The sequence below is a fragment of the Myotis yumanensis genome, unplaced genomic scaffold, assembly GCF_028538775.1.
Source record: "Myotis yumanensis isolate MYYU_CA2020_CCGP unplaced genomic scaffold, mMyoYum1.0.hap1 SCAF_11, whole genome shotgun sequence".
Lineage (NCBI taxonomy): Eukaryota > Metazoa > Chordata > Mammalia > Chiroptera > Vespertilionidae > Myotis > Myotis yumanensis.
This window is the reverse complement of record NW_027223762.1, coordinates 22,447,179-22,472,171: the sequence shown is the minus strand read 5'-3', so window position 1 is coordinate 22,472,171 and position 24,993 is coordinate 22,447,179. Positions and strand designations below refer to the sequence as shown.

At 35.6% G+C, this 24,993-nt stretch overlaps 1 protein-coding gene across 2 annotated transcripts in view; it reads left to right on the top strand.

Annotated features, from left to right (window-relative positions):
- LRPPRC (leucine rich pentatricopeptide repeat containing) overlaps positions 1-24,993 on the top strand; it is a 92,124-nt gene that overhangs the window by 52,964 nt on the left and 14,167 nt on the right. Inside the window, exons 24-30 of one of the 2 annotated variants that reach the window (XM_070429123.1) lie at positions 2,118-2,242; positions 2,734-2,840; positions 12,247-12,315; positions 13,766-13,856; positions 16,432-16,574; positions 16,722-16,818; positions 20,747-20,873. In XM_070429123.1, the coding sequence (XP_070285224.1) occupies positions 2,118-2,242; positions 2,734-2,840; positions 12,247-12,315; positions 13,766-13,856; positions 16,432-16,574; positions 16,722-16,818; positions 20,747-20,873 (759 nt within the window). Of the gene's footprint in view, positions 1-2,117; positions 2,243-2,733; positions 2,841-12,246; positions 12,316-13,765; positions 13,857-16,431; positions 16,575-16,715; positions 16,819-20,746; positions 20,874-24,993 lie in introns of both variants that reach the window. The other variant, XM_070429122.1, reaches the window with a different exon arrangement.

Genomic DNA, 24,993 nt, shown 5'->3' with positions numbered 1-24,993 from the left:
ACATTTTGATATTCTTGTCTTTTCTGTTGTTGTTCTGAGCATGTATAATCTTTAGAAGTATATATTTGGAGACCAAAGACTATTAACATGTCTCTTTGATTGACAGAACAATTATTCATTCACTTATTGATAGGTTTGACCTAATGTAAGGGAAATACGATTGAGACATTACTATTCTAGTTTGGGAATTGATCTGAAAAAGCAAATCATACCTCTTTCAAAAACTCAGTTATGTGTTAGCTTTTCTCTTAAAACTATTTTAGTAGTTTTCCATGAAAAGGAATTGTAGAAAGGTAGTAACTGAACTTGTGTCTGAAGCAAGGGAAAATACTGGTTACATAAAGCTTTATATCATATGTGGTAGCTACTGTAGCATTTCTCTTGTATGACAGTAATCTAGCCTGCAACATCTACTTGCAGTTTTGAAATTAACCTGTAATTTAGTCTTCACCCCAAATGACAAAAATTCAAATGACTCTGTGGGGTGCCAAAAGATGCACTGTAAACAGGGCCCAGTAAGAGGATAAGGTAGAGTTCCATCAGGACAGGCTCTTTTTCACTGTGTCAGTATTATTGCAGTGAAATTAACGCTTCTTCATGGTATTTTACTCTTTTAGTACAGCTTAAAATCTTAATCTAGATAAAACAGTAATTCAGTCTAGGGCAACATAACATTTGTATAATGGACCAAAATGTTAGGGCTTCAACAGAACATTTAAAAAGGCTTTTTTCTTTTGAAAACTGTTGCTTGTGTGAGAGAAATGTGTTTTCTCCACTAACGTTGTCACTGTCATTAGTACTTCGGTCCATGTCTCTAACCATGCCTCTTTTTTTCCTTTTCTTTTTTTAAATACATTTCCTGCTTTTAAAAAATCTAATTTCTGATTCGAAATGGTATCGCCGTATTAGGTTAACCAGACAACAGTGCTTTTACTAGTAATAGAGCATAATGTATAATGAGGTATACTCCACTGAAAGTGGGCGGCCCAGGGACCTGATGGCAGTACCTTTCTTCCTCTGTTCACCTAGTAGTAATCAGTTAATCTCCAAGTGTCTTAATTTCCTCAGTTACTTAATAGTAAAGGATGGTGGCAGGTAGAATTGGATCACATAATCTTTACAGCTTTCCTAAGGTCTTGCATATTTCTCATACTGTCATTTCCTTTTAAAGGAAAAAGTAGTTTTTGAGGACCCACAAGAATGTATTTTCACACTCTTGTTTAATGACATTAATGAAAATATCTTTTTATATTAATTTATTACTATATAAGAGAAGCCTTTACTTTATAATTGGAAATTATTTTTAAAAGCTTAGCCTCTAATGAAAAGCCTTTTAAGAGTTCTAAAATTCACTGACCATAAGGATATTCTAGTTTTAGCAACAGTAAATTTCTATATATATGAATTCTCAGGTTATTTTCTCCTTATCTGGAAAGATAGCAGTATGAAAAATATGATGGTAAAGTTGAAAGTGCTGGGAAATTCCTTGATAGCTATTGATAGACATTTAATAAAGTGTCTCACCCTGGCTAAGTGGCTCAGTTGGTTGGAGTATTGTCCCATACACCGAAAGATTTTGGGTTCAATTTCTGGTCGGGGCACATACCTAGGTTGTTGGCCCGATCATCTCCAGTCGGGGTTCATCCGGGAGGCAACCAATTGATCTATCTCTGTCTCTATCTCAACCTCTATCTCCCTCTCCCTCCCTACCTTCCTTCCACTCTCCCTCTTTCTCTAAAACCAATAAATATGTCTTCAGCTGAGGATTAAAAAATAAAAAAGTTTCCCAATTTGGAATTATTGAGAACCATAAACACATAAGTAGTTAGAAAAATATTTGATAGTAGTCTTTGTTTTTAGAAGTAATGTATTCTTAAAGTAATCTCAAAGAATGCCTTCATCTATTTGGACTTTTTAAAAGTGCTATTTAGCAAGTAAAATAATAAAGATGAGGCAGGGAAAACAGGGAACTGCTAATGATGCCTGTACTCTGAACATTTATTTATATATAAGAATTATTTCTCTTTTTTTTTTCATTTTAGCTTTGAGGTTTTCTCCCTTAAATAAAGCTCAGTCATATACATTTTATTCATTGTTAATATTTTTATGTTTCCAAGGGATGACTTACCCTCTGCTCTTGAAACCAGCATTGACTGCTATAACAAATACAAAATATTACCAAGGATTCACGATGTCTTATGTAAACTGATAGAGAAAGGCGAGACTGATCTCATTCAGAAAGGTTAGTCACCTTTTAATATCTTGGTGTACTTGGTGTTCGCCCCCCCTTGTCGCTTATTTAATCTTAATGCTTTGCTGTGAAGAGAAAATCAAACACGAAGGCAAGCACATCCAGAGAAATGTTGTTACACTTCTAAATTAAAAAGAAAAATATCAGATAGAATTTTAGTATTATAAATGTCCTTGATTTTAATAACTGTTCATTTTGAAAAGTTGCCCCTCTATTAATTTTTGTTCTACTTCTTGGCGATCTAGCTTTATTAGGATTTTTTACCTTTATTGTCACCAGTTTTCTTTGAAGCTAGTCTTAGGTACTTAATGTCATAAATGTATGTAGTTGAATAAGAAATGTGACAGAAAATAGGTTGACATAGATCTTTAAAGTGTTCTAAATACTTGTTTTAAAGTTTTCTTGTTTTTTTTCCAGAGCTTCAGTGATTTTATATTTCTCTTTATTTTTTCTTTTGATATGTTTTCTTCTTTCCTCCCTAGCAATGGACTTTGTGAGCCAAGAACAAGGTGAAATGACAATGCTCTATGATCTCTTCTTTGCCTTCCTACAAACAGGAAATTACAAAGAGGCCAAGAAGATCATTGAGGTGCGATTTTAACTGCAGTATTCTAATAGTTCAGCTATTTAGAGTCTTAGGATGGGTTTAAAAATTTTAATCTTTAGTTACACTTGTTCTAATTCATGTTAATATAATTCAATCCCAATAGTGGGGCAGTAGTGGGGGGAAACTTGGCCAGCTTCTTTATCCTATATAATAAAACCCTAATATGCAAATCGACTGAACAGTGGAATGACCAGCAGAACAACCAGTCTCTATGACACACACTGACCACCAGGGGGCAGATGCTCAACGCAGGAGCTGCCCCTGTGGTGGTCAGTGCACTCCCACAGGGGAGCACCGCTTAGCCAGACGCCGCCTCCACTGTAGGCAGGCAGTCATCCCCTGAGGGGGTCCCAGACTGCCAGAGGGTGCAGGCCGGGCTGAGGGAGTGCGTGCACATGCCTCCCTCACACCCCTCCCCCCCCCCCCCCCCCAGTGCACCAATTTTGTGCACCGGGCCTCTAGTTGTATATAATTACAGTTCAGAAAAGGCAGCCTAGTTGTATATTGAATTTGTTTCCTCACTTTGTTAAATTCACTATTATATATCAAGATGATATTTGCATAAATCTTGGATTGTGGAACAGATAAATTAAACTGGCATTCCTGGGTATAAAGTTGCTAATCCTCTTTGCCAAGGAATTCTTTGTTCTTAAAAGCAGTGGAATTTAATTTGCTGCAGTCCATACTCAGATTTATTTGTAATGCTTGTCTACAAGTTAATCAGCCAAACAAGTGCTGTCTGCAACTGTTTGGCATTTAATTTAACATTTCTTCTCTTTTTTTTTCTTTAACCTATGGTAAGCAGCTTATGGGAAATAGTAGGTGATAAACCTGACCTATTTGGGTTTCGTATATTTTATCTAAGTTTGAAATTTTGCTTACTGAAATCGATTAGTCAAAGAAAGGGAACTATAAAGTCTGTACAAATTGTGATTAATTTCACTATTAAACAATTCTGTGTCCCCTGAAAAAACAAAACATTCCTCAGAAGATGGACACATCACCCTAAAAACATATTTAATGTGAATATATAAATTTGTAAACACATCAGTAATCGTGTTTCTCTTAGATCATACTTTGCTATTACTTCGTGTCTTTTTCCAAAAGTGCCCATGATGGATGGTACACAGAGGTGGTGTTTGGACTTCTTGTTTGTATATTGATGACTGCTTATCATTAAATTGAAAATGTAGATACATACCCGTAAAATTTTTAGTTTCTATTGCTGCTTTTGAAAGAAGAGAAAAGTCTAGTATGAAAAAGGACTGTGAAATTAATTCAGGACTTTCTTCTCTTCTTGTCTGTCTTATACCTCAATTGATCCTCCTGCCAGAGGCAAGTGGGACATGCTCTCTTGGACAGGTGCTTCTGTAGCTAGAGTAGTTCGTTTGTATTTTTTAGAAATGGTATAAATTCTTTCATTGTAAGTGCACAGTATGTATATCTGAAATTATGAGGGGAGCTGCCTGCCTGTTAAGTTCTGCTGCTCTGTATGCATTTTATCAGTATTAGCAGGGCACCGATCAGAGTAGAAATTAAGCTCAGGTATTCAGATAATAGTGATGAAAGGTTCTGCAGTAGATAATCATGTGTCGCTGTATGTAATAAGCAGGACAAAATAGGAAGAGCCAAAGGTATAGAGTGAGTTCTCCTTTTGCCATCTACTTGCTAGTGTGATAATGGGCAAGTTACTAAACCTTTTTATGCTTTCTCATCTATAAAAGGGAATACAGAGTGGGGCAAATATAGGTTTACAGTCCATATGGAAAATAATGCAATAATTAATAATACAAGAATAAATTGTTTCTCATACTCTAAACTGTAAACCTACTTTTGCCCCACCCTGTATACTATCTTTCTAAGATTCAATCACATAATGTATGTAAAGCAGCTTGCCTGTTGCCTGGATTATGGCAGTAATCAATAATATTAATTCTCTTTGCCCCTGAAAGGTACAGATTGTATTTTCTTTTTTACTCCACATAATTCACAATATGATGCTTAGCATAAGGTACATGCTTTTCGCATGAATAGGCAATGAACAGGAATACTCTAAATCTTTGGCAATGTACGACATCATTGAGTGTAATCATTTAGGAATGGCTTTCTACTGATGACAGATTTTTCATGGTGGGTATATACAAAATTGCTTAAAGATTAAAGAGTAGCTTTACAGAATTCCTGCAATCCCCTAGAGTAGTTCAGCAAGGTGTATAATTAATATATGAGAATATACTGAAGTACATTTTAGTTGCTTTTTAAAAAATGGTTAGTTGGAGTTGAATTAAAGTTGGGAACTTGCTTTTTTCACTATTGAATTCAAGACCTGGAGTTCTCTCTTACAGTTTTCTAAGGATTATTGAAAAATGAAAATTAATAAGTTAGGACTGTATCAGCATATGAAAGAATATTATAAATACTGAGTAACATTTTTTTTTTAAAGGACCTCTTACCCTTTGCGATAGCAAGGATGAATCTGGAGATTTTTTTTTTATTATTGATTTTTTACAGAGAGGAAGGGAGAGAGATAGAGAGTTAGAAACATCGATGAGAGAGCAACATCGATCAGCTGCCTCCTGCACACCTCCTATTGGGGATGTACCCGCAACCAAGGTACATGTCCTTGACCGGAATCGAACCTGGGACCTTTCAGTCCACAGGCCGACGCTCTGTCCACTGAGCCAAACTGGTCAGGGCATTGAGTAACATTTTTATCATTTCCCAAAATGCAATAGTGTCTTACCAATGGGTAGATTCATTAGGGTTGAATTTCCAAAGCAAAATATACAATGAAGTTTCTTTGATTTGAAGCACTGTGGTAGATAAGATAAACCAGTGATTAAAATGACCATAGATGCCCTAACCGGTTTGGCTCAGTGGATAGAGTGTCGGCCTGCGGACTGAAGGGTCCCAGGTTTGATTCCGTTCAAGGGCATGTACCTTGGCTGCAGGCACATCCCCGGTGGGGGGGTGTGCAGGAGGCAGCTGATCAATGTTTCTCGCTCATCGATGTTTCTAACTCTCTATCCCTCTCCCTTCCTCTCCGTAAAAAAATCAATAAAAAAATATTTTAAAAAAATGACCATAGACTTATTTTTATACATGGATTATTGTGGGAGGATGGGATTATAGCTGTTATTTTGCTTTATGCTTTTCTGTATTTTCTGAGTTTTCTATAATGACTATATTTTTTTTTTCTTATACTCAGAAAAAGTGTTATTTTCTTCCAAAAGAAAGCGTAATAGAGAGAAGTGAATTAGACTAAGATCAACCCTCAGGGAGCTAATAGGAAGCTCCTTGAACGTGAGATTAATATGTGCAGAGAACTGGTATATAAGACTGAGAAGTGTTAACTGCTATAAGTATAAATAGGTATGCAAGTTCAAGAGTAGAACTTACTCCTTAGTAGGAAATTAGGTAAGATTTTCTGGAGGATATGGGGTATGAAGAGGAGACTGGTGGTACTTAACATGGGGAGTTTGAGAGCTTAGGAAGTATTAGAGCAAAGAAGTAGAAAAGGGGAGATCACTATATATTCTCTACCCCCCCACCCCAGCTTTATTGAAATATACTTGACATGCCGAAACCTGTTTGGCTCAGTGGATAGAGCGTCGGCCTGGGGACTGAAGGGTCCCGGGTTCGATTCCGGTCAAGGGCATGTACCTGGGTTGCGGGCACATCCCCAGTGGGAGATGTGCAGGAGGCAGCTGATCGATGTTTCTCTCTCATCGATGTTTCTAGCTCTCTATCTCCCTCCCTTCCTCTCTGTAAAAAATCAATAAAATATATTTAAAAAAAAAATAAAAGAAATATACTTGACAAATAGTACTGTGTAAGTTTAAGGTGTACAAGGTATTGATTTGATATATTTATATATTATAAAATGATTACCACAGTAGCATTAGTTAATACCTCCATCACCTCATATAATTACCATTTCTTTTTTTTTTTTTAGTGAGAGCAATTAAGATCTACTCTCTTAGAAACTTTTAAGTAAATAATACGGTATTGTTAACTATAATCACCATCCCTAGAACTGGATGTTTTTACCTTGACCAACATCTCCCCATTTCCCACACCCTTTGAGCCCCTGGCAACCACCATTCTACTTTCTGTTTCTAGGAGTTTGAATTTTTAAGATTCCACATATAAGTGATACCATACAGTATTTGTCTTTCTCTTGTCTGACTTAGTTCACTTAGCATAATGCCTTGAAGGTCCATTCATGTTGTTGCAAATGACAGAACTTGTTTCTTTTTTTTTTTTTTTAATATATTTTTTTTATTGATTTTTTACAGAGAGAAAGGGAGAGGGACAGAGAGTCAGAAACATCGATGGGAGAGAAACATCGATCAGCTGCCTCCTGCAAACTCGCCACTGGGGATGTGCCCGCAACCAAGGCACATGCCCTTGACCGGAATTGAATCTGGGACCCTTGGGTCCGCAGGCCGACGCTCTATCCACTGAGCCAAACCGGTCAGGGCAAGAATTTGTTTCTTTCTCTTGCATGTAATAAATACCGTATCTTTATACATTCATCATAGACACTTAATTTTTTTTCCATGTTTTGACTATAGTGAGTAATACTGCAGTGAATATGGAACACAGAAATCTCTTGGAAATCCTGATTTCATTTCCTTTGGATATATATCCAGAAGTGTGATTGCTGGATCATATGGTAGCTCTATTTTTCATCTTTTGAGGAATCTTCATAATCTTTTTCCATTCCCACCAACAGTGCACAAAGGTTCCCTTTTCTCCATATCCTTGCAAACACTCATCTTGTCTTTTTTTTTTTTTTTTTTTTTTTTAAATATATTTTATTGATTTTTTACAGAGAGGAAGGGAGAGAGACAGAGAGCCAGAAACATCGATGAGAGAGAAACATCGATCAGCTGCCCCCCGCACACCCCCCACTGGGGATGTGCCCGCAACCCAGGTACATGCCCTTGACCGGAATCGAACCCGGGACCCTTCAGTCCGCAGGCCGACGCTCCATCCACCGAGCCAAACCGGCTTCGGCCATCTTGTCTTTTTTTTTGGAGAATGTGGAAGGGAGGGTGAGAGACAGAAACATTGATTGTTGTCTTCTTTATGACAGCCAGTCTAACAGATGTAAGGTAATAACTCATTGTGGTTTTGATTTGCATTTCCCTGATGATTAGTGATGTTGAGCATCTTTTCATGTATTTATTGGTCATTTGTATTTCTTCTTTGGAAAAGTGTTTATTCAGCTCCTCTGCCCTTTTTTTTTTTCTTTTTTAATATATTTTATTGATTTTTTACAGAGAGGAAGGGAGAGAGATAGAGAGTTAGAAACATCGATGAGAGAGAGACATCGATCAGCTGCCTCCTGCACATCTCCTACTGGGGATGTGCCCACAACCCAGGTACATGCCCTTGACCGAAATCGAACCTGGGACCTTTCAGTCCGCAGGCCGATGCTCTATCCACTGAGCCAAACCGGTTTTGGCTCTCTGCCCATTTTTTAATTGGATTGTTTTTTGCTATTGAGATGTATGAATTCCTTATGTAGTTTGGATATTAACCCCTTATCAGATATATGACTTGCAGATGTTTTATCTCATTTTGTAGGTTGCTTTTTCATTTTGTTTATTTTTTTCTTCCACTACGCAGAAGCTTTTTAGTTTGATGTAGTCCTACTTGTTTATTTTTGTTGCTTCTGGTTTTGGTGTCTCATCTAAAAAATCATTGCTAAGACTAATATCAAAAGCTTTTCCCTATGTTGTCTTCTAGGAGTTTTATGGTTTCAGGTCTTGTAGTAAAATCTTAAATCCATTGTGAGTTATTTCTTGTGATTGGCATAAGATAGGAGTACAACCTCATTCTTCATGTGATTATCCAGTCTTCCCAATGACATTTATTAAAGAGGCTAGAGTCCCAGTGCAGGAATCCGTGCACGGGTGGGGTCCCTCGAGGTGGCCTGCAGAGATCAGGCTCCAGCTCACACCCCCAGCCTCGCAGCCCCACCTGGCAACCCCGCCTTGGCCTGGCGCCGCCCACTCACCTGCTCCACCATCCTGCCTGCAGGGCGATCAATCAGGGCTGTCTCCCCCACCCCCCCATCTTCATCTGCGGGGCAATTGGCAGGGCGATTGGGCTCCTGCTTGCACCCGCCTTGGCCTGGCGCTGCCCGCTCACCTGCTCCACCATCTCGCGGTGGTTCTGCTCTCATCAGGGCCCGTTGGAGCCTGCAGTGCCTCCACTGCTGCCTGCAGCCAGCGCCTGTGTCGCCAACACCTGCCATGTTTCACACTGCCCCCTGGTGGTCAGCGCACGTCATAGTGAACGGTCGAATTCTCAGGGACAGTTTGCATATTAGGCTTTTATTATATAGGATTATCTTCTTTCCCCAATAAGTATTCTTGGCTCCCTTGTCAAATATTAGCTGACTGTATATGCAAGGGTTTATTTCTGGCCTCTCGATTCTGTTCCATTGATGTATGTGTCTGTTATTATGCCAGTACCATACTGTTTTTATAACTATAGCTTTGAAGTATAATTAGTGTCTCCTCTTAACACCTGGTTAAAGTACATCATGTTCAGTTGACTGTTAGTTTGACTTGCTCAGGCATACACATATTATCCTCCTTATTAGACATGGTCTATAAGTCTATCTCTGAAGATTTTGGAGAAAAGGACAAACATTGAAAGGATTAATAAGTTCTATGATACCCTTTTTCCTCCCCTGCTATCCTGGGTATGGGGATAAGTAGTTGAGTTCTTGTTACTGTCTCATCCCTTTTATACATTTGATTGTCCTCCTAATGCTCTGGCTAGAGGTAATTGCTTGTTTTCCATTTTCCATTTCCAGCAGTAATGGCAAAAAAAAAATTAAAACGTAAAATTTTCACCTAGCTGGCATGGCTCAGTGGTTGAACATCAACCTATGAACCAGGAGGTCATGGTTCAATTCCTGGTCAGGGCACATGCCCAGGTTGTGGGCTCAATCCCCAGAGTGGGGCATGCAGGAGACAGCTGATCACTGATTCTCTCTCATCATTGATGTTTTTCTCTCTCTACCTTCCTCTCTGAAATCTATAAAAACATATTTAAAAATAACAACATAGCCCTAGCCAGTTTGACTCAGCAGATAGAGCATCAGCCTGCGGACTGAAGGGTCACAGGTTCAATTCTGGTCAGAGGCACATGCCTGGGTTGTGGGCTCGATCCCCAGTAGGGGGTGTGCAGAAGGCAGTGATCAGTGATTCTCTCTCATCATTGATGTTTCGTTCTCTCCCTCTTCCTTTCTCTCTGAAATCAATAAAAATATATTTAAAAACAAAACACACAAAAATAACATTTTCTATTTCAGTCCAATTTATTAAGATTGTAGTTTTAAGCAAAAGAATCTTCATTTCTTTTCACTTTAAAGGTAGTAATTACTTTATCTGTTTTTACTAGTATACATAAAAGCCTATTATAACAACAGATTTACTAGTATATCAGTAATATAATGAAATTAAAGTAATGAAGATTATTTTAGATTACTTTTTGTTCTTATATAAGTGGACCTAGTACTAAATCAGAACTTCACAAAGTGTTTTGAAACACAGCAACCCAGTTTTTTATTACAATAAGTAAGTTATCCTCATTGTTCATTAAATAGATTGTATATAGCAAAACAAAAAACTAGAGGTGAGTCCATTGTTTTAATTCAGCATTTACTGGTTTTTGATAAGTTATATTCAATGTCCCAGTTAGAATTCTATTCTTCTCCATGTTTTTATTACATTTTCTATTTTTGCTTTCAACTTGTAGTGTTTAAAATTCAGTAAGATGTTAAGAGATAAGCCAGAAATGTAGACTCTTTTACAGAAGCCTAGGAGATTTAGTTAATCTGACCTAGATGTTCTTTTGATGATTGAGACTTATATGTGAAAGCAGTTCTCAATTTCAAAATGAAACATAGAAATATGTGCTGTATAAGTCAGCTGTCCTGCCAGTGACAGAGAGATTAATCAGCCACAAAAAGGAAGAGTTTTCTATAAAAGTTGTGCTATTTAGATCGTTGGCATTTGGATCAGCAATAATATTGAAAGTTGTAAGTGAATGTAGTCCTTGCATTTTGCCATGTTCCAAAGAGGATTGTCTAGTTTTTTTTTCAAGGGCTTTTTGTATGCAGTTGATGTTGGTTTCATTTTCAGCATAATGCATGTGAAGCAAAACAGATAATGTGAGAAAATCCATGGGTGGAAATTATGTGAAAATGTAAATATTAATGATACTTGAGAATATAGTTAAAAATTAATTGATTCAACATTTATTTCTTGTATTCCAAAATGTGGACACTTGCACAGGTAGCATGAGAACACTTATACAACTTCTGTACCAATTTTTCTATCATTCTATCAGAGCTCTGAGTTGTTAGTTTCTGCTTCAGTTGTTAATTTAACATTATACAATATTATTTTAAGAAATAAAAATAGGATTTATAAATAAGAGATCAGACTGAGGGGGTACCTGGTTTGGTCAACCTAGCTGAATGGAGATATCAGTAAAGGTATCTCCTGTAGACTAGAGCAGCCAGGGCTCTAGTGAGTGTGTAGTTTTATTATCATATTGCTGTGATTGAAGTGTAGTATTTAATGGTGAAGCCCTCTTACACAAGATGAAACTACTATAGTTACACTGACAAATCCTTGAATTATATGTATAATGGTTTGGCTTTTATTCCAGTATCCAGAATTGTAAAATAATTGCTTTAAAGCCAGAGTTATTGACTAAATGTCAGTAATTTCTAACTGAGGATATAAGGATATAACATGACTCAATTATTGAAATAAACTAAGACTCTGAACTAATTGTAAATACTTAGCTTGACTTAAGTACTTAGCTCTTTAGACATTTAATTTTAGATCTAGGCAAGTATTTGCGGTAGTCAGAAGACTTTTATCACTAAAGTTTTACAAAGCATTTTTGAAAGCTATTGGTTTATTATTGTGATAATTGTTAATAAGTCTATGAAACATTAGTAATTTTTGCTTCCTGAATCTATTGGAATCAGAGAGAGAGAGAGGTTTGACATACTTTGGAGTTAAATTTCATTATTTCAAGATTTCTTTTTGAACTAAAGCAAGCTTAACCATTTTAATAACTAAAGCTTTATGGAATGAAAATTGATCTGTAAAACAGCATTTTGAAATAACCCAAATCTTACAGACACAGGTTAAGTATTGGTTGTGTGTTATGCTCTATTCTAGTCCTAAAGATCTTTGATAATTATGGGTTTAAGTGGTAGGTTTCTTAAGTGTATATGTTTGAGAAAGAGGCAGCAAATCCATTAAAGGAAAACTATTTGTCTTTGAAAAATTAACATTTAGCTACAGTCTTACCTTATGTGCTATGTGAACCTTTTATTTTACAGACTCCGGGCATTAGAGCACGGTCTACCAGACTTCAGTGGTTTTGTGATAGATGTATTTCCAGTAATCAGGTTTGTGTTTAATTTCTGGTCTCAAGTACCTAAAACTATGAGTAGGAAGCAAGTGTCCTGCATGTCATATGAGCATTTGGGGATTTCAGGAGATACAGTGTTATTAATGGAAGTAGTGTTATCTTGGTTGTTTTCCAAATAAGCTATGGCTTAATTCTTGTTTCCAAGGTGCCGTAGTTCCTAAAAATTCTGATTTGGGCCCTGAAGATTTTAGCTTGCCTTATTTTATTTACTTTGAGCAGGCTAACCTTATTTCCTTGGCAATTAAAATCTGCTTTAATCCTTAATGACTAGAGGAGTCGCTTGCTGGGAGCCCAGTGCAATTTCTGCTTTACTTCTCCTACCTCCCCTGCAGTTCAGATATCTGTCCACATCTTGCCAAGTAAAAGCCACAGAAGAAGAGGAGTATAATGTTTGTATGGAAGAGTATTCTTGAAAAAATATAGTGTATACTCACTGAGTCCTCCACACCAGATATCTGAAAATTCTCCAAATGCACCTTTTGGAGGTTCCCTCAACTACATAATTGATCATGTTGTGTTCTTGACTCCAAGGAACCTTTGAACCCTTCACTTAAAAAAAATTGTTTTAAATTGTGATAAAAAACATGTAACATAAAATTTCCCATTTTAATCATTTTAAGGTGTACAGGTTAGTGGCTTAAGCAAATTCACATCACTGTGCTCAGGCCTTTAACCCTTTGCACTCCGCTGTCCCCTCTCAGGGGACATCGGAATTCTAGCATATCACTCGGATGTCCCCTCTCAGGGAACATTGCAGTTTATTAGTGATTACGGGGAATTGAGTTATTTCAACGCAACTTTTTGAGACATGCATGTTTCCCTGAAGTTTTATCTTGAAATGGCACAAGAAATTAAATCAAAATAGCGTAAAATTACTAAGATATATACAAGAAATGTCAGCGGGTTTTGTGTCGGATTAAACAATAAACTACATATTCCCGATGTGGGACAAAGAAAACGGGACTGCATTGTGTGTTCTAACAGGAAAACACCTGGTGGCAGGCGTCAAACCACTTATTACTGTCAAACATGCACTAATCAGCCTGCAATGCATATTGGGGAGTGTTACAAAACTTATCATACTGTACAAAATTATAAACAATAAAGTATTGTTTTTCTTGCAAATATACATTCCTCAATGTCACCCAATTCATATAAGTCCAATATCATTATAATACGTTACTTGGTTCCAAAATTATACTAAATAATACGAGGGTCTGTAAATGCACGTTTCTGCCGCAAAGTAGCATCGAGTAGCTGGTAGCCAATGTCCAGAATGGTTCAGAGTGCAAAGGGTTAATTTTGAAATAAAGTTAATTTACCTTTTTTGGGTAAAGCTAATTTCAAGGATTATTCAACTGAGATTTGTCAACTATAAAATATATATTATATATAATCTAGATCCATCTCTTATTTGTATTTTTAAGGTTGAAACTCTAGAAAAATTAGTGGAGCTGACACAGAAGCTATTTGAATGCGACAGAGACCAGCTGTATTACAATCTGCTAAAACTATATAGTAAGTAATCTGACTGGTCCTCAGATATTCATTTTGGAAACATTTATTTATTCTGTTGAAGGCAGTAGACAGACGGGAAAGGGTTCTCCCACTTTGAGGAAGCACCAGGGATTGTCAAATGTGGAATCTTCAACAGAGGCTCAAGAAGAGGGCAGATTGAACTTTATTACAAAATATTATATTTAATCGCTAATTTTTTATATTCTTACAGCAGTAATGAGAAGTGAGAAAAATCTTAATCAGAGTTGCAGAATTTAATAGGACTTTTGAGTATAGACTTTTTTTCTTTTTAATTAAGTCTTCTAGATCAGTGATTTTTCAACCTTTTTCATCTCATGGCACACATAAACTAATTACTAAAATTCTGTGGCGCAGAATTCGATAGTATAGAATTTTATACTATATTTCTTGACGATCTGACGAAAAAAATAGGTGTAATTTTGATTCATTCACACTAGACAGCTATTGTTGTGTTGGCTATTATTTTTTTATTTGACAATCTAAGTCAGTGCCTCTGACTAAATAGGCAGGTATTGTCTATTTTTTAAATCCTTGCAGCACACTGGTTAAAAAATCATGGCTCCAGATGTTATCAGTCACTTCTATAACTAGGTAACTGTCGACAGTGTTCATGAGTATAGATCTTTTTCCAGAATAATGCATATTGATGTACAAACTCATTGCTAAGCAGTGGAACAGAATAGAGAGCCCAGAAATAAATCCATGCCTGTATAGTCAGTATTTGACAAAGGAGGCAAAAACATACAATGGACTAAAGATAGACTATTTAATAAGTGGTGTTGGGAAAATTAGACAGGCACTTGCAAAAAAAAAAATTAAACTCGACCACCTTTTTACACTGCACACAAGAATAAACTCAAAATGGATTAAAAGCTTAAATGTTAGACTTGAAGCCATAAAAATCCTAGAAGAAAACAGTAAAATCTCAGACATTTCTTATAACAATGTTTTTTTCTGCTATATCTCCTTGGGCAAGGGAAACAAAAGAAAAAATAAACAAATGGAAGTATATCAAACTAAAGAGTTTTTACACAGCAAAGGAAACCATCAACAAAATGAAAAGACACATCACTGAATGTGAGAACATACTCACCAGTGATATAGCTGCTAAGAGGTAAATATCTAAAATCTATAAAGAGCTTATAAAACTCAACACCAAAAACCCAAACAATCCAGTTAAAAAATGGGCAAAACACCTGAATAGACACTTCTCCAAAGAGGACATACAGATGCTCAATAGACATATGAAAGAATGCTCAGTGGCACTAATCATCAGAGAAATGCAAGTTAAAACCACAATGAGATAGCACCTCACACCTGTCAGAATGGCTATCATCAATAAATCAACCAACAACCAGTGTTGGCAAGGATGTGGAGAAAGGGGAACCCTCTCACTGTTGATGGGAATGCAGACTGGTGCAGCCACTATGGAAAGCAGTAAGGAGTTACCTTAAGAAATTAAAAATGGAACTGCTTCATGATCCAATGATTCCTCTTCTGGAGATTTATCCAAAGGAACCCGGAACACTAATTTGAAAGAATATATGCTCTCCTATGTTCATTGCAGTGTTATTTACAATAGCCATGAACTAGAAACAACCCAGTATCCATCAGAAAATGAGTGGATGAAAAAAAACTCTGGTACATTTACACAATGGAATACTACTCTGCTGTAAAAAAAGAAAATTTCACCCTTTGCAACAGCATGGATGGACCCAGAGAACATTATGCTAAGTGAAATAAGCCAGTCAGAGAAAGACAAGTATAATATGATTTCACTCATGTGGAATTTAATGAACAAACTGAACTACCAAGCAAATAGAGACAGACTCAGAGAGCAGGCAAATAGCTCAGGGGGAGATGTGGAAGGATTGAGCAAAATAGAAAAAGAAGTCATGGACACGGACAACAGTATGGTGATTTCAGGGGTGGAGAGGAATGGGTGGAGGGGGTAGAGGGCATAGAGGGGATAAAAGATGGATGAAAAAAAATAAAACGAAGTAAAGTTTTATAAAAAAAATTATCACACACTTGTCATAGAAATTTTTCAAGTCAATCTAAGAGACAAAATTCTCCCTACTCAACTAAGTGAAAAAAGTTTGTTGATTAGTCACTTTTGAGGAAAATCATACAGTTGCAGGCTTTGAATTATTTGAGATGCTCAGCTGTGTACTGTATCTTATACATGTACTCATTCTCTTTCCAAAGACTGAAGTACCTGTCTCTGATTTTGGTTTCAGCAGTGAGCAGTTTCTCAGTTACTTTAAAAAGACAAACTTTTTATCAACATGATTTTTAAGGTGTTTAATAAAGTTCAGGGTTTTTTGTTGTTGTTTGTTTGGTTTTTAATAGGTAAGGATTGTCTATGGTTTAAAATTCAAAAGGTATACAGAAAAAAGATTTTTTTACTTTGGTCCACAATCACCCTGTTCCTTTCCCTGGAGGCAGTATTTGAAATAATGCGTCCTTCAATATCAAATAAGAAAAAGCCCTAAATATTTTCATGAATTCTACTTAATATGTTCGTTCATTTCTATTTCATCAAATTTTATAGAAATAAACAGTGACTGGCAAAGAGCTGATGCTGCCTGGAATAAAATGCAAGAAGAAAATATTATTCCTCGTGCGAAGACATTAAGATTATTAGCAGAAATCCTTAGAAACAATAATCAGGAAGTTCCATTTGATGTACCTGAGGTAATTTTTTTTTAACTGTAAGCATAACGGATTTTCTTGTCAATATAACTTTAGGTCATAGATGAGTCCAGTTTTATACTGAAAAGATCACTGTATTTGCCACTTTTTGTGTAACTGAATAATTTTGTTTTTAACTTGTGGTATGAGGATGAAAAAGATTCCCTGAATACTCCAGCACCATCACTTGAAGAAGTTAATTTACAGAAAGATCTGTTGAGTGCCTGCGTAAGGAAGAAAAGCAAAGGTAAGCATCTACACTAGGGTGTTCTTTCTAATAGCAACAGGGATCTAAGCCCAACAAATTAGAGTGTTTATAGGATAGAGATGGAACTCTAATTGTATATATTAATTCTTATTTTTTAAATTAATGAAGACATTTTGGAGCAATTTGGAAAATTTAAATATTGACTGAGTGGTAGGTAATATTAAGGAATTGCTCTCATTTTTATTAGATATTATAATGATTAAAAAAATAGATATTATAATGATAATTATGATTTATAGGAATATGTCCTAAATTTGGGAATATATAATAAAGTATTGACAGATGAAAAAAATCTAGATTTTTGTAATTTATTTTAAAATACTTAAGCTATAAAAAACAAAGAGCAAATCTGGCAAAATGTTAATAATTATTACTATAGGTAGGTGACGGATATCTGGGGTTCATTACACTATTCTTTAGATTTTTCTGTACATTTGAAGTTTTTCATACTAAAAAACTAAAATAGGTATACATTTTTTCAAAATTACACTTTGAAAATAGCATTATCATGAAAAATTTTTGTATATAAATTTTAATATATTTTTTGCTTTTGTTTATTTTAATTATTTTAAATATATTTTTATTGATTTCAGAGAGGAAGGGAGAGAGAGAGATAGAAACATCAATGATGACAATCATTGATTGGCTGCCTCCTGCACGCCCCCCACTGGGGATCGTGCCCACAACCCGGGCATGTGCCCTTCAGTCCGCAGGCTGACACTCTATCCACTGAGCCAAACCAGCCAGGGCTTTTTTGCTGTTATTTAAAAGCAAAAAATGTTAGAGTATTAACTACTCTAATCATATTGTGTGTTGAAGTAATTAAGCAATACAGTAGTCTCCCTTCCTGCTTGGGGAATATGTCCCTAGACCTCCAGTGAATGCCTGAAACCGCAATAGTACTGAACGCTTTATATACTACGTTTTTTCCTATCACACATACCTATGATGAAGTTTAATTTATAAATTAGGCAAGTAAGAGATTAACAACAATAGCTAAAAATAAAAAAGAACAGTATAACAATATATTGTAATAAAAGTTAAGTGTCACATTAGTAAATAAAATAAGGGATACTTGAACACAAACAAGCACTGCAAAATAACACAGTCGATCTGATAACAGACGTAGCAACTAAGTGACTAATGGGTGGGTAGCATATACAGTGTGGATACACTGGACAGAGGGATGATTCACGTCCGGTGCACTATTTCATCACACTACACAGAGCAGTGTGCAATTTTCCATTTAATATATTTGGGCAGCAGTTGACCGAGAAACTTTGAATAAGGAGGGCCTACTGTATGTTATGGTTGGAGGCAGGGCATGAGCCCTGTTTCTTTATTTACCTCCCTGAAGGCATGCCTACTTCTACCATGACTACTTTAAAAGTTTTATGACCATCTTGAGCCCTCTGATATAAGCTTGCCAACTTCATGCCAGCTATTTTCACTTAGACTTTGTTGTACTCTCCCAAAATCAAATATTACTATGTTTCCTTTAGTTTTGTTAATTTGTCTCCAAAAATGGTACCATTCATTATCTTTAAGTCCTTCAGTTTTTGTGTGGATTTTCAAGTAAGGTTTATGATAATTTAACCAATATGTAGCAGATTTTGTTTTCAGTTTTAATATTGACAGTTTTCAGTACTGGTCAGTAGAAAGAAATTAATTTAGAAATTTATAGAACCTCTTAATTTCTTGACTTAACTAGAAATTTTGTGACACTAACATAAAATGTATGAAATTCGAATAAGCTAAGCTCCTATGCTCTGTTAGTCATACAGAGAAGCTTTATTCTTTCTGAGTCAGTTTTCATAGCTGCATATCCAGTCTATTCATCCTTGAGTCTTTCACCATGCAGCTCTTCAACCTAAATGTAAAATTATTTATTATCAATACTACTTAAATAGTCTAGTGCAGTGGTCGGCAAACTGCGGCTCGCGAGCCACATGCGGCTCTTTGGCCCCTTGAGTGTGGCTCTTCCTAAGCCTTAGGAGTACCCTAATTAAGTTAATAACAATGTACCTACCTATATAGTTTAAGTTTAAAAAATTTGGCTCTCAAAAGAAATTTCAATCGTTGTACTGTTGATATTTGGCTCTGTGACTAATGAGTTTGCCGACCACTGGTCTAGTGGAGTTTTGACTTAAATGAGATAAATGTAAGGTTAGTGGATAGTTTCTGGTTAAAGATTCCAAAACTCCTTCATGTATTGTCTTTTTAAAAGTTTCTGTTTTATTTAAGTAAAAAAATTTAAACAATTAACTAAATGAATGCAGTGTTTATTATAAATGTAGAGCTGCATCCCTATTCTAGTTTTAGTATACAGTTTACACTTACCTATTTGGTTTCATCCTGTTAATTTTTTCAGAGCTTATAGTCACTTTTTTGTATATGTTGGATTTGAATGCTTAGCAAAATATGAATACCTTGAGAAGTGAATGCTTGCATTAGCACTTCATCAAATTTCTGATAGTTTGGTATACTTAAAGGGATAGTGTGACTCTCATGCCAGAAACAAACTGTGGTCAATGAGTTTGGTGTATTACAATGATGCTTTTTTCTTTTAACTACTGAAAAATAGTAAACACAGCCATAGTAATTTGTGTGAAGACTACAATTTCTAGAAAACAACTAGTAAGATTTTCTAGATTATTTTATTGATCCTAAATATTCAAATCATACATATTATTTATTTTCATTCAGCAAACTAGTGAACTGTTATATATGCTTGTTGGAAAGTCGACACTATTTGTATTACATCTTAACTTCTTAGCTCCCTTAAAAGGAAAAAATATGCATTGTGTACTGAGTGATAGTCCGTTCTTTTTTAGTTAAGATACAAATATTAATGTCATACCTTTGCTCTCTTGTTTTCTGTGAATTTAACTTGAAAGGATAACTAAGTTTTTGGTATGTCATTTCAGTATAATAGAGGGGCTAATGCAAAATCCCCTAATTATAAATACAAGCCTGGTTTCTGCTTGTTTAGGAAACACTGAAATAGCTCAGAATGTTCTTGTGAGCATTAATATCAAGTTCATTCCTAGCTGTATGTTCTAGTATATCCATAGAAGGTTGTACCTAACAGTTCAGTTATGCCAATCTTTATTGTGATTTGTTTATACACACCAGAGAGTGGATTGTAGTTTCAGTTGGATGTTTATAGCCAGGCAATTTTATTTCAGAAAAGTAAGTGACTGAAAAGTGTAGATACTTCTCTTTTGGTAACATCTTTTCATTCACTGACAGTTATTGTGAACAAGTGAAATAAAACTGTTAATCAGTCAAACAAATGTTGCTTAGTTTACTTGTTAGATATCTGTATATTTGAAAATTGTATGTTTTTGTATAAGTCCTGTCGCAGCCAAATAATTTGATCTCCTAATTTTAGAATTATAGGCTATATTCACTTTAATGCTATTGTGTGGAAGTGTTAACCATTGTAACCACCCACTTATAGATTAAAGATTGCTTTAAAATGAATCTTTTGCTCCCCTCAATCTAAATTATACCTCTGCTTTATTTGGACTTTAAGACACATTTTGCAGTTTACTTCAAACTGGTATCTTTTGACAAATTCAGAAGAGCTGTTTCTAATTTTAATGGCATGAAAATAATTCATTGACTTTTGAAAGCGAATATGAAAAATAACTTTAAAAGGAAGGCCTCTCAGGTATCATCCATTTGGATTAGGTAGTAGTTTTCCAAACTCACTTTGTATTTTAAAGATTAGAAGAGAGATAGCATCTGCTTGCATGAGCAGTGTATATGTCTCTGTATAGTTGGTAAAATTTAAAAGAAACAAATATGTGGGTTTAGGGCTATGTTTTCGTTTTTCTCCCCCCTCCTCTTTGCCACTTCAGAATGATGCCGTCTCATTTTTGTTGTCTTACTTTCTTCATAGATGCATATAATATTTTCCTGAAAGCACAAAAGCAAGATGTTGTGTTTGACAGTGAAACTTACAACAATCTTATAAAATTACTGTTGATAAAGGATAGCTTTACACAAGCAATGCAAGTGAAAAATTTGTAAGTATTAGTCCATTTATTATACCTCTTACTTTAAAAAATACCATCTGTTATTAAGGATTTTTCTAATGATGTATTGTAACGGTTTCTCAACTACCCACAAAAATCATATGAAGTGGTTTTCAAATTTTATGGGTTTTTTAAACCTATAAATTATGCAACCTTTTCTGGCCCTACATAGTGCAATACCTTTTATTTATGTTGTGTAACCTCATAACTCATTTATGGTACCCATAGACAGAAAAGTAATTTGTGTCATGTTCTGTTTCTTGTTCAGCAGCTAGATCCACGCACCTTTTGTGGTAGGAGCAGCCTGGCATAACGAAGGGTTTGAATCTTACTTGAAAGCTCTATGACCTTTGAAAAACTACCTCCCAATCTGAACCTCAGTTTCTCTCCTATGATGAGTGCATAATAATATTCACATTAAAGATTTCTGCTAGATATTGAAAGAGATTAGCGAAGTAGAGAAAATATAGGTGCTCAACGCATCTTAAATACATTTTTCCCCCCTTCTGTTGTGTTTTTTGTATGATTTTTATTTGTTTTTAGTCTGATTGGTGGTGGTAGTGGTTTTGTCTCTCTGGCTAGTTCCCTAGATAAAAATACTCAGTCGCTAAGTAATTTACCTATTTTAAGAATACTCACTGTATCCTCAGTTAGTGACTTAGAAAATTTGACAGTGAACAACATCCTGTCATCTGTAACCATTGAAGTCATCAAGAGGGTGTAGGTTTTTTCCTAAAATTACATTTCTCAGGAAATTATTATCTACAGTCTCTCCCGACACTACCCATTATAATCAATGGCATTCTGAAGCAACAGTTATTTGGGAGGAAGGAGAAGTGGGAAAAATAGAGGAGCATTTATATGGAGAGTTGGGTATGAAAAAGTGGGTGGATAGAAGCAAAGAAGGAAAACTTAAAAACTTTTCATCCTGGGGTTGGTTTAAAAGACCTCTAAAATACTTTCCAAAAGCACAGATTATAATTTTTTATTTTAACCGGACTTGTTCTAGAACAGCGAACCTCAGATTCTGGTAGCATAAAAAGATTCCCTCCATGCAGAGGCTCTGATTCAGCTGATCAGCAGTCTGCATTTTACTGAACACCCAGTGATTCAAGACTCACATCTTAAACATTTTGATCACATACCATTAATAGTGAATTGTAGTAATGCCTCACATGTAAGTATATCATAAAACATAAAGGAATAAAGGATAAGTTTTAAATAGAAAGGTTTAAACATTTTCTTGGCTCACCCGAGCATTCACACAGTGTGCATGCCTTCGCTGAAGACCATTTTCACAAGTAGTTTTTCAAACGAGTTTTAACCAGTTAGTGGGTCATAGAGTGTATATAAATGGGACAGAACCAACATTTTAAAAAATGAAATAGAATATAAAATATCAAAGCACTTTATGTACTAAAAATATTTTGTGATAGTTTATTTTAATTATATGTGCATTTACATATTTATGCATTGGTATGTGTTGTATAAACTTGATCAAACAAGTATGCAAGCTGCTGACCAAGACGATGGTTATAAGCACAGCCCTTCTGTTTCCTCTTGTGTCCACAACCTGTAAAATGTAAGTTTATCTTTTTTCCTTCCCTCCCTCTATAGATCTTGTGACGCCTTTCTATACTCTTGTGGTCACTGTTATCTTTGTATTATGCAGTATTCCATTATTACACAGCTACCTTCCTTGTGTAGCTGTGTGGGCCTAAGAGAATCCTAGATGCAAAGCCTTAGAATGCCCAGAGGCACCTGATCTGAGGATTGGATGCACATCCTTTCCCTTGGACCAATAAAATGTTTTATGTAACTGTGAAGAATTGTATTGTGGGTTAGGTCTACACTGAAAATAACTCTGGACTGGAAATTCAGAAGTGGAAGTTGTAGTTCCAATTCTCTAACTATATTACTAAAGGATTGTCACCTAACTTCTCTGGATTCATTTCCTGGTTTATTGACAACATGAGGCCCTTCTAGCTCTGTATCTATGATTAGAGTAAAAAGAATTGTTGCTTTGTTTTATAGGCATCTTTATTACAATATGGTGTAACCAAGTGAGCCACATAGCAAGAAGCAGTATCCCTTGCCCTTTTTCTGCTGTTACTCTCAGTTAATAGCAGTCAAATAGCAGTCTGTTGCTATAATGACCTATACAATGCCACTTGTTCAGTCTTTCCTATGAACTAATAGAAAGTGCAGTCTTTGTCGTTGCTATACTTTTGCTGTCACTAATGTGTTGCAGATTCGATTGACCTCTAATGAGATTTTTTTCAGTTTTATTCACAAGGTCATTTAATCTTCCCAACTAGTAATAGAACCTAAAAGTATCAGCAATAGCTGCCTTTAAAACTTTGAAAGGAAACAAATTTTTTTCACTTTTAGTTAGAATTATAACTTTTCTTTATGTTTCAATGCGAAACTTTAGGTTTAGTGAACTATTTCAAGGGAGTGGAACTGCTTATTCAGAGAACAGTAAGGGATATAAGTTATTGTTAAAATGTCTGATGGCCTTGGATGGATTACTCTGGTGGTTAGAGCGTCATCCTGATACGCCAAGGTTGTAGGTTCAATCCAGGTCAGGGGACATACAAGAATCAACCAATGAATGCATAAATGAATGGAACAAGTCAATGTCTGTCTGTCTCTCAAATCAGTAAATAAGAAATTAATAAAAATAAAATATCTGATAACATTAAACTGTTTTCTTAGGAAATTCTTAGCAGTTGCACTATTTTATCTTTCAAGGATAGCACTTTGTTTTCTCTTGTTCCTACCAGCTTCTTATTTCATTCTATCTAGAAATAGTGTTAAATAATTTACTGGATTGGCTAGTTGTTATCCAAACTGAGATAAATTATAATCACCAACTAATGTTCTGTGTGTGTTATATAAGTATAATACTAGACCTTGTTGTTACTCTGAAATCTCTTAAGATGAAACGCTCCCTACAGTACTATCATCTTTGGTTAAGATATTAATTTTTGCAGTTGATTGTAAGTTAAAAGATCTATGCCCTTTATCCTTTGTAGTTACTTCCTTTGGCAGTTCTAAAAATGAAAACATCTAGAATTCTGTGTTGTTCAACCCAAAAGCCACTGTAGCCATATGTGCTTGTTTATATTTAAATTAATTAAAATTAAATATAATTATTTCCATTCCTCTATCACATTTAGCCACATGTGGCTAGTGGCTGCCCTGTTGGACAACACGGATAAAAATATCCTATCATCACAGGAAGTTTGATTTGACAGTCCTGGACTAGATGGTTTTTCCAAAGAAAGATCAAAACTATGGAACAGAAGTAAACTTCTTTAATTGTATTGTATGAATGAGTCCAATTCAAAGATCTCTGCCAGTAACTTTTTGTAGTTTTCTTTTTTTAAAAAAAATATATTTTATTGATTTTTTTACAGAGAGGAAGGGAGAGGGATAGAGAGAAACATCGATGAGAGAGAAACATCGATCAGCTGCCTCCTGCACACTCCCCACTGGGGATGTGCCCACAACCAAGGTACATGCCCTTGACCGGAATCGAACCTGGGACCCTTGAGTCCGCAGGCCGACGCTCTGTCCGCTGAGCCAAACTGGTTAGGGCAGTTTTTATTTCCTTTTGCCAGTTTGGAATATACTTGATGTGATTGATTGCTTCTACTATGTAAAAATATAAGTGTTCGGTATATACTGGAACTGCACAGAGTTTTTGTCTTCCTATTTATCTCACTTTAATATTTGTATTGAATAGGTAGCTTCACAAGGTGGGAAAGAAAATGTTCTGTGTTTTGAGGTTTTCGAAAGGTTTATAATTCACACTTGATGTCCTTTAAAAGAGAACTTTTGCTACCTCATGATTTTAATAAATTTTAGGTAGTATTTTCAAGTAAGTATAGTATAATACATGTAATAATGTTGGCATAAGAAGTGAGCTTAATTTTAATAGCGTCTACTGTTTATTTAATCATGCTAAAGATTGAGAAAGTAAATCCTTTATTTTAGGCAGTTTATAGTCTCCTGCAGGAGTTGTTGACTTAAGAGCTTTGGCAGATGGTACAAAGGAAAAGCGTTAAACTGAGCAGTGGGTGCTTTGGAGGGATTAATAGGATCG